The 10,686-nt window shown below is 39.6% G+C and overlaps 1 protein-coding gene across 1 annotated transcript; it reads right to left on the bottom strand.

The window, feature by feature from the left end:
- Positions 1-1,241: 1,241 nt before the first annotated feature.
- On the bottom strand, positions 1,242-10,465 carry LOC139199204 (bifunctional apoptosis regulator-like). The gene is made up of 9 exons (XM_070828236.1): positions 10,233-10,465; positions 8,476-8,779; positions 6,167-6,265; positions 5,949-6,042; positions 4,887-5,059; positions 4,353-4,497; positions 3,773-3,952; positions 2,787-2,983; positions 1,242-2,609 (listed from the first exon to the last, which is right to left on the bottom strand). Exons 2-9 carry the CDS (start codon positions 8,769-8,771, stop codon positions 2,417-2,419), a joined length of 1,377 nt encoding a protein of 458 aa, XP_070684337.1. The 5' UTR covers positions 8,772-8,779; positions 10,233-10,465; the 3' UTR covers positions 1,242-2,416.
- Between the last annotated feature and the right edge of the window lie 221 nt (positions 10,466-10,686).

Raw genomic sequence — 10,686 nt, 5'->3', positions numbered from 1 at the left:
CAACAATGACGTAAGGGACAGACTACAAAATACGGTTTTAAAAAGGCGCGTCCCTTTACCGCTGTCATGGTAACCTGGGCAAAAAAATATTATATTTTATATATTATATGGAATAAAATAGGTTCACATAATTTTCGTGTTTTAATCTGCTCACGACAATTGTGTTTTTAGTTGTTTTTGCGTAATAAGTCTTACGTGCTCTTTTGAGACAGTCCCTACGTTGTTATGGCGACAACAGTTGCTGCCATGGCGACTGTGGAACGCTAGAGGGCGGTCGTTCTAGATTATTTTTTTTAAATCAATCAAATTTTATTTAAACAGCGCAACAGGTCAATACAAAAAATTAAACGTCACTAAGATTAAATTACATGAAAAATATAAAAATGCAATATTTATCACATCTATTTTATTACTGGTTCATCATCAGTATTTCTGTGTGTTTTCTTTTGCACTTTTCAGACCCTCAAGACAAACATCTGTAGTTTCAGTATGTATGTATGTGTGTTCAATGGACAGTCAATAGTTTTTTAATATTAAAGGACAACAACCTTCAGAAACTTGACAATATATTACTGGCTACTACCATTGAACACTGTAGAATTAATACACATTAGATTTAACTTTATGGCCCTATCTCAACTGTGTTTTTACTTTATTCCATTTCATATTTTCTTTAGTTTAGATATTGTGCATAATTAGGGTTCTGATTGTATTTGTATATTAAATTGAATCATAGCCACAAAACATTTTAACCATAACGTAGACTACAGATTACAGATTATTTTTATTTTAAATTTTGGTCATATTTCTATCTCAAATTCAAGTTGTTAATCTATACAGGAAGTACAAATCTATACAGTGAAATTCTCACATCAAGACGCTGTATTTAAACCACAAAAACTTAAAATCAATATACAATCTATTCAGTATATAAAAAGTTTGGACTCTATAGAAAACATATATACAGTGCAAAAAGATGTTATTGATATATGACTCAGTTTACACAACAGAGTGGCCAAACGGACCTGATTTTAGTGGCCAAGCAGAAAAATAAGAGATGTATTGAGTTAAATATATTAGGAAACATGTAAAACAGTGTTGCTCAGCTGCCAAATAGTAGAAAGACATAAACAGAGGAGTTTGTGTGTAATGTTAATAATGTACAAACAGCAGCTTTATAGAACAAAACAAACAGATCCACACAACAAGATATTATTTAAAAATCTTTATTTTTTTCCTTTGTCATTAGAGAACATTGAAGAACAAAATCACAGTGTGAAACTTTTAAGTGCAAATGAACTATGTAAAAATTAAAAAGTCTTTGATTAGCTAGATCACATGGAGATGTATACTGCAAACAAAATGTTTTTCAACAAGAAAAAAGTGCAAAGCAATATTTGTCAAGCAAATAAAACCTGCTATGAAAAGTTTGTTAAAATCATAAAAATTAGGAAAGATCTGTATAAGCGTCTCAACGTTTTTAAGAGGGTACATTTTATTTCAGATCTACGTGCCAAATGTGCTGTGAAATGAAAGCCTGAAGTTCCAGGAATGAGTTTCAGTGTTGAACATTTGTTCACAAAGACTGTGTTTTTGTATTCGCTTGACTCGGCTGTAAAGCCTGACATTCCCATCAGGCTGCAGAACTACAGACTTCAACATTTGACACATTTCACAAACGTCGGGGAGAAATATTCAGACGGCTCTGTAGCACCCACATCGCAGCCAAAGCCAGAAACGGACTTAAGACCCAGAGTGCACTGAAATGTGCACAGAATAAGGATTTACATACACCAATGATCCTGCTCCATTTCAACTGATACTCTAAAGGCAGTGGCTGTTCACTAAACTGGCTATGGATTACATGCCATAAAGACATTTAATAGAAGAAGTCAAACAAAAATGTATTTATTTATACTTGTTTTCTCCCACCTTCAGTAGACATGTCTGTCTGTCCATAAAAATAAAAGCTCACAGCCACCTCAGTGCTACAAAGCTATCAGAAAGCTCCCTGTGAGGCCGCTCTGCACCACCAACTGCCTTACTGTTTGCATGACTGCCCTCTGGACCATTTAGGCAATGTGGTTTGTGAATGCACCGTGCACGCAGACAGAGACCACCGCGGTAATCTCTCCTAATCGGTAAAATCAGATATTCCGCAGTTTTTCATCTCACCTACGGTAGCTCAGTGCCTCTCTTGTTCCACATGGCGACCATCCAGCAGAGAGACAAGAACGGAAGAGAGAAAACATCCTTTCCATCAGCAAATAAGCCAGTCTCACATGGGTTTACTGCTAAAAATAAACACTTCTTCTCCTCCTCCTCCTCAGCAAATGGATTTCTGGCTATTTTATGTTTTTTTGTTTTTTGCTGTGAACTGTACGGCGTTAGCTGTGCGCTGACTACATGCAGTTTGTTACGGTGCCTGTGTGTCTGGATGCATGAGCTGCTGCACCACCAGGTCTATATTAATGATGGGGCTGAAGTAGAGAGCCCAATAGAAGAGGCAGTTGCACACAAACTGGGGGACAAAAGGCCAAAGGAGGGCGAAGGCAAACCCCTGAGATAACATCTTCCACAAGTGGTTCCACATCTTGTGCGGCAGAGTCCTAAAGAAAGTAGAAAGATTTAAGTTAGACTATCGAGCCTTCTCCACCACAGGAACTGGCCAACCTGTCACTTTACATGCAGCTTCATTCAACAACTTTTAACGCTTATATTCATTTAACATGACGTGTCCTAGAGTTATGAAATTGAAATGCGTTAGTATTGTGTATCGTGCATACCTGATCCTGGCTCTCGTCCACAGTCTCCACAGGGCGCAGCCTTCCAGCACGGACAGAAGCATGGTGTTGACAATGATGAAGCGAGATGTCCAGTAGTGGACGGCCAGCCAGTCCCAAGCAAACTCTGCTATCAGCTGATACGGAAGCAGGAGGTACTTCACGAGAAACTCTGCCCACTGTCGCCAACTGGGCTCCAACTAACAAACACCGGGACATCACAGAGAAGAAAAGACGATGGCTGCATCCTCAACAGGTACAGTACATTTACATGCAGATTAACAATCAGTTATCAGTGAGTGATAATTTACAGCAAGCTGTTTGTTGCTACAACATGAGCCCCCCAAATATTCTACCCATATTTTACGTGTGCATGTGTCAAAGAAAAGGAAGGGGAAAGATGACCTTAAATCCACCACCTGCTTGCCTACATAATAAAACATTTTTATTGAAAGCTAAACCAAATTAAAGATATTACTGTGGCATTTTAGAAAAAAAAATATAGAGAAGTGGACTATGGCATTGTTAGTTTTGGTTTTTTAAGGTTAGCTGGAGAATTTTTATCTCCTTGTCATTTCTGGCCCATTCGACATAGCATTACAAGACACTGTCACTTTAAAAGACATCTTCTGTTCACACATATACACAAACAAGAAAAAAAGAATTACAACATCATAAACAACATCTAAATGCTTCATGTGTGAACAACCACCTCAGTCTATTTGCACCATCCATATTTAAAAAATGAACATGTTTTTTATCTTTCTAAACAAGATATTGTGCAGGTCCCCTTAATCAGATTTGTTTGTTGATGATAACAAAAATGTGAAACCTCCCTAGTCTTACCCTTTGAGGCCGTAGTCATGCTCACAGAACCATCTTAATCTGACCATTAGCAGTAACCAGAACATCGTGTCTATGTGCTGTATTTTTAACTCTTATACCAGATTTAATGATACTGAATCAGCTGGCAGTTTGCAAAGCCTCACCTGCGTGTTAAGGAAGCTGCTCTCCACTGACTGGTCCATGTGTGTGATGGCCGGACAGCAGGTGTGCAGGAAGGGCAGGAAGGTTTCCGAGTAGTCAAATAAATACAGATAGAAGAGTGTGAGACGAGGGGAGCGCTTCAGTGCATACAGCAAGAACAGAGACTTCCCTGCGTTGGCAGCCTGGTGGAAAGTGAGACAAATACAAGTACACAGAGTCATTTGGCTGTACACATTAGAAATATGACAAAAACACAGCTGACGCAAGCTGAAACACAAGCATGTAGTCAGTACCCAATTAATGCCATACAATCACTTTGCTTGTTACACTATGGAGTTTTTTCATAAATGAGGGGTCTGTGGTACAACACTAACAGCAAAGGTCACATCCTTTTAATATACGTTACTGCTCAGAAGAACCATCACTTCCAACAAATTTACTTCATATTAACTCATCTAAAGATGCAAAGGAGTACTGAAAGTACTATCAACATGGGAAGATATTTGCAAACCAAAGATGCAAAATTCAGTACAGTTTTCTTTGAGGTTTAATCACAGCTCTGGAGCAGACAAAACTCATTACCTTATATTCCCAGAGGTTCTGTGGAGGTTTGACCCCCAGGGCTTTCACTCTTTCTAGTTCAGCCAGGACAGCCCGTCGGTGAACCTGATTTTCGATGCTGTAAGGAGGTTTTAACAGCTCTTCGTCCCCCAGCAGCAACAGTAGCCTAATGCAAAGAAATCCAAAATTGCATGAGCATTATGATCGAGTTTTAAAATCTTAACAGATTCTTCTCAAATTTCAAACATGCACACACGACAAGATCTGAAAATAATGGCACATCACACATTGACTACAGGATATGATTTAGATTATGATTATGATTATTATTATGTGACATGATCACATAGGAAAGCACTAACAACATGGAAACAGACATGGTGCAACTTGCAAATGCTTTGCAGTTAGAAAAAACAAAAGCAGAAGGCTAGATGAGTCTGGGTGGAAAAACTGTCATCGACGTGGTAAATAATAAATCTGGCTCAGCTCAGTTCTATTTCGTAGGGCATAATGTGTCTGCATTTCAAAATAGAGGATCCTATCTAACGTATCCACCTGCCGTTGACGTTCTCCTGCTGGAAGATTTCTCTGTAAAGCTGGGCCCAAGGCCCTAAGTGCTCCAGCCAGGACACGACCTCCTCTGGCGTCCAATGAGACACAGGTTTACTGATCAGCGGGTCATGCTGCTCCACTACGCCACTGCTCCAGTGATACACCAGCACCATCACCTGGAAACACACAGATATTAACAAACAACGTAAGAAGACCACAGTCCCTTCAAAACAAAGGGAAAAAAAATACCAAAAACCACTACCTAAAAATTAAACACAGTTAATTGTTAAATCAAACTCCATTTAGCAGCATGATAGTTTGGCAGTTACAAAGCAGTAACTTTAACTCCACCACGGTAAGTAAGAGCCAGTAGTAATTACTCAGTGCTGTGCGTAATAAGTGTAAAGTTGTGGTCTAACTCTTATTTTCCTTTTTTTCACCCACCATCAGTTACTTAATGACAAAACTACACACATCTCAGTTTGCTGGGAGTGCTGTATGACTGCACAAAGAGCCGCTGGAAACAAAGTCAAAAGCATCCAAAGGGATACGTTGCACACAGACGCAGGCTGGGGACGAAAATAGAACCATGCTGTAATCTATTTACTAGCAAACAGACACACACACGCACGCACATGCACGCACGCAAATTTACTGCCACGTGGCAGGACACACAGTGATGTTGCTCCCAAGTGCCACATAGACAAAATAAACACAGTCTGTCTACATGAACAGCCGACCACTTCATCCACTACTGCAGCAAATATTTCATACTGCTGTAATTAAAATCCAACCAAAAAATACAGCGATGTACGCAAATGATATAATCAGAATAAATCAGTGCAAGTGTGACATTAACAGACCATCCAATGATAATTTAGGTTTAAAATAATGTCCTCTTATGACACATTTGAAAAAAAAGAAATAATGCAGTAAGTGTCACAAGGGAATAAAACTCTTTAGTTAGACAATAATTTTTACAACGTGACACAGTAATGTACCACTGCAAAGTAAGAATGTACTAATTAGATGCGGATAAAGAGAATCAGAAAGTTGTGTACTTACAGCCACAAACGTGAGCGCAGTTAGGACTCCAGAAAAGAAGAAGCCTGCTCCTTTGTGCTGGTTTGTCCTGGATCTACCCAAGTTGTCACCATACCTAAAAACATGTAGACATTTAAGGGATGCCAGCTCTGTTGGTTAAGACCACAAAAAAGTACCAAAGACTAGTGAACAGATCAGACACAGAGGGCAAGCTCATGAGGACTGTACTGCTGTCCTACCTCTGGAAGGCCAGCAAGCTGCGGGAGACTTTGGGGTTAGCCTGGATCTCGTCTCTCCTCCTCTCAACAACCTCACTGAACAGCTTGTCAGTTGCATCCCTAGAAAGAGGCGCATTTGGTTAACAAGTGCAAAAAGTAGATAAAAAATAAAACCAAGAGAAACAAAGGAGGGAAAGTATTGCTATGTTCCTTGAGTTTTACTTTAGCGTCCACCAACATAGCTCAAGGTGATTAGTGCTAGCTTGTGTCTGAGGAGAGAAAGTGGTCATGTTGAGGAAACTGGTAATTCTGATGAAGCTTCTTTCTGGCCCTTTGTCTTGTCTCCTCTATTCTATTATTCTGGTCACCACAGACACAATGTCAGGTCTCACTGTAATGTCGAAGCTGATCAGATTGTGTCAGTCAACCTTCTGCTTTGTGCTGTGTTTGAAACATAGACTGTATATGAAGATAGACGACATGACGGTTCCCCAAAGTGAAGCCAAAACATCTGGACTGATCCCTGGTGGCTGGCTGCAGTACAGGTCAAGGGTCAAACTAAAAAAAAAAAATCAAAGTGCACATCAAATACATTTTTTCCCCAATTTGTTTTTCTGTTATTTTAGGTGGTTTCTATCACGCTGATCACCATCACAGACAGACACTGGCTCCAAATTACATCACCAGTGCAATATGATGGCAACCATATCTGAGATGTTTTGGCTTAATTTTTGTACGGTGAGAGGACGTGGAGACACGTCCTCCATCTTTATATACAATCTATGATTTAAAACGGCTTCATGAAACTTGTAACCATCTGGAAAATGTCCCCCCCCTTGGTGCAACTTACTGAAAACACCCTAATAAAGTCTTTCCCCTCCCAGTCTAAAACACTGCGTGCACTGGCTGTATGGGGTAAAAGTGTACAAAGCTAATCCTAACTCCTTGTATATCACACTGCTATACACCTTTTTAGCCTTATTCAGATCTATTTCTTGTCAACTAGGACAGATTATGATTTCTCTGGTGATACTGTACAAGTGTCTGATCATCAGCTTGCTTCCTCTCACAAGGAAATCAACATGAAGACATTCACACAAATGTTCCTGTTTCACTGATTGAAGTAGGGTGGGTGGCGTTTCAACTCCATAATTCTGAGTATACACATCCATAGGTTTCTTTTCTTCCTTATACTCACTAAACTCTTGTCTAATGAACAAAAGACATTTGTTAATATGTGCCATTTGTTCACAAAACTATTGTTTTGGAATACTAGACAAAAAGACAAGTATATAAAGCAAAAACAATATAATCACAGTCCAAATGCTGAAAGAGAAAGCCTGGCACTGGTAATGTGCAGCGTACCCTGTACTGTCACGCTCATCATTCATTAGACTGAGAAGTTAACACCAGCAGAGAAGTAAATCGAGCAGCGTCCTACCAGCCAGGAATCAAACCATTAATCCTCAACTGCTGGGGCAACTCAGTCAGCATAGTAATGAGAGCTTGTCTGGATATGGAGGAGTCAAAGACTGCAATACTAGTCATAAATCTGGATTATACAAGAATCATGTTTTGCGAATTATAAAACTGTGTGTTTATTTAGGCAGAGCTCTGTTATGGTTGCTTGTGTTTAGGCAACATTTAGGATTTCTTTTATTACATTAAAAAGAGTTTTACAGAAAAGCAGGTTTATATTCCCCAAAGTAAGGCACTGTTTTTGAATTGGTACGAGCACCCAGGTATCATTTTTTTCACCTGAGAAACATAGCTAAAGTGCAACCATTTATAAATGAAAAAGGTGCAACATAATTCATACCTTCACTTCAAGCTGACTTGATTACATTAGTGCACATTTTACTGGCCTCCTGGTGAAAAAAAAAACTCAACACTCAGCAGCTCAGCTACAAACCAGAGCCAAATGGAGAGACAGCACGTTAGTGTGCCCTGCACAGGTTCCTCTAACATCTGAATTTCATTTTTCAAATTATGTTATTTTATTTTTATGTTTATTTGGTTCACACTTAGCGCATGTTTTTAACTTTGTTGTAAAGCATGTTGTGCTGCATTTAATGTATGAAAGTTAAAATTAAAGTTATTATAAAATTAAATTATTATTATTAAAAAATCTATTAGTATTGCAGAGTTTCAAATGATACCCAGTCCCAGCATCATGGAGGTGTGTTTGAACCTGCTGTCTCACTCACAGAAACCTATTTGGAGGTCGTCAGTAGGTCTCTGTTCTCTACTGTATGTCAGAGAAAGGTGAATTCTGTGGTCAGAAAATCAAACATACATTCCCTGATATGATCTGGCTGTGAAAAGCATACCTCAGCAGGATGTTGATTTTAGGAAAACCTTCCCACTTCTCCCGGCACTCTGGGCACTCATTCTTGTGAGAGGATTCCCACCACAGAGCCAGACAGTGACGACAAAAGTTATGGCCGCAGGTCAAGGTGGTGGGGTTCACAAAGATGTCATAGCAACAGTGACACGAGAATTCGTGCTCCAATATGTTGGTGGTGGTGGTGGACTTCGACTGAGGATATTCAGATAAGTGAGGAGGGTCTTCCATTGATCCTCCCAGACCTTCATCTGATGAATCCCACTCCATCTGGTGCAACATATGCAAATCTGAAGAGGAGGAGAAACAAGATTTGAAAAGAAGAACTAAGTGGGGACCAAGACACAAGTTTACTGACTTGCAATTTAAAGAACCATACCACTATTTTTGTCCTATTTAGTATAATTCACATATTGTATATTTACACCACAACTACATTTTATAAACTATGCTTTTCTATTTAATTATTTTTTATGTATTTTTGGAGGAATGCATTGGGTTTTATTCATTTCTATGCAATATGATAATACGTTAATCCATCACAATGAACACTGAGTTTTCATTATGGTCTAAATCTGCTAGGTAATGCAGTTTAGGAATGTAATTAACAATTGTGTTTTCTACCTATTAAACTAACATGTATGTTTTCAATTAACTGACTAAATGCAATCAAAAAATGCAAAATAATCTATAAAACGTCTAAAATATCCATCAGTGTCTTAGAGCCTTAAGGTGACGTCTTCAAATGTCCAAAACTAGTTTACAATCATGCAAAACAGAGGCGACTAGAACCAGAAAGTGGCTGCCATTTATGAAATGAAATGATTATCAACACAGTTGGTGATTAACCTTCTGTCCATCTACTGACTAATTAATCGACTAATCATTTCAGCATTGAATGCAGTTTAATTAAAGGCTGATTTTAAAGGCCTGCTGCACTGCTTTGCTCTACAAAGATAATGTAACCTTAACAAAAATGAATGCAGATATGATGTTTCCTGTTATGGATTTAACAACTCAAGCACATTTCTAGAGCGTGCCATGTAATCTTTATGCAACAATGACATTAACGGAAACTTGTGACTTCCTGGAGCGGTGAGAAGAACAGACAAACTAAGAGCTGAACATAAATGTAAAGTACACACCAGCCAAAACATGCATAAACACAGGTATAGTCCTTTAACACGGTGGCACACTGACTGGCGTAGGAAGCACATAAGTAAATTCAAGTATGAGTAAGCAGGATTATACGACTCTGCAGTGGGTGTAAGAATAATTTAGCACCTATTGATATTCATTTTAAATTACATTAATGCGTTTTGCATCCACGGAAGCGGTGCCATGATGGCATTAGATCAAATAAGTAGCCACTGCACAGACACTTAACAATCAGCGACCAAACCATGAAACCAAAACAAGGCGACGACTTACATTTAGACACTCATATTTTAAATAAAGCTAATTAGCTACTTTGCTAGCAGGTAACGTTAACTCACATCCTGATCCGGACGTTAGCTCTAGTCTTTAAATGTGGCTAGCTAGTCGATAGCTACTAGATTAGCCAAGTAAGCAACAACAACACGCAGTTTATTGAACAGTTTATTGATGACACAGATGCCAAAATGTAGCTTAGCACCGTTAGCTTTAAGATTGTTATGCTAGTTAGCCAGCTAATGACAGCTAACTTTGCTAAGTTAGTAACTGCTAACTAGTCAACGTCATCCAATAAACTCGTAGTTTTACCTCTCCTCAGGAGCGGCCCGTGGCAGGCGACCAGCTGGGGGACAACATCACTACCTGGGTGAGTAACTTACGCCTGCTAATCGGAACTTAGCCCTGAATTAAACCGTCCACGGGGCAGGTAAGTGTCGGAGCTGCTACCGCCATGGTCTCCTTTCTGTGGAACCCCCCTCCCACGCGCGCTCACACACACGGGCACGTCAGCGTGTCACGCGGGTACCTGATAACACTCGTCATTGGTCACACGCACACGCACACCTATCCTGACTTATGTGTGCATGTGGCTGCAGATGAGGATGATGATGAGGAGGAGGAGGAGGAGGGGGAAGGTCTGGTCCTCCTCTGTGAAGCTCGAGGCTCAGCTGATTTCAGCCATGTGGCCTTTAAAAGCTGCTTCCGGTCAAAGTTCAGATCAGATCCCTGAAGCTCAGATCCTGCAGTCTGACAGTGACACAGT

Source organism: Pempheris klunzingeri, chromosome 3 (assembly GCF_042242105.1).
Source record: "Pempheris klunzingeri isolate RE-2024b chromosome 3, fPemKlu1.hap1, whole genome shotgun sequence".
Lineage (NCBI taxonomy): Eukaryota > Metazoa > Chordata > Actinopteri > Acropomatiformes > Pempheridae > Pempheris > Pempheris klunzingeri.
Note: the sequence above shows the minus strand (reverse complement) of the source record. Positions and strands in the feature narration are given on the sequence as shown.

What these genes read in the sequence shown, in the direction of transcription:
- LOC139199204 (XM_070828236.1), bottom strand. Translation starts at nt 8,771, where the DNA reads ATGTTGCACCAGATGGAGTGGGATTCATCAGATGAAGGTCTGGGAGGA. An exon ending in AGCTTGCTGGCCTTCCAGAG is followed by an intron (nt 6,043 to 6,166) that starts GTAGGACAGCAG and finishes ACATGTTTTTAG; the next exon opens with GTATGGTGACAACTTGGGTA. An exon ending in TGGACGAGAGCCAGGATCAG is followed by an intron (nt 2,610 to 2,786) that starts GTATGCACGATA and finishes TACTTTCTTTAG; the next exon opens with GACTCTGCCGCACAAGATGT.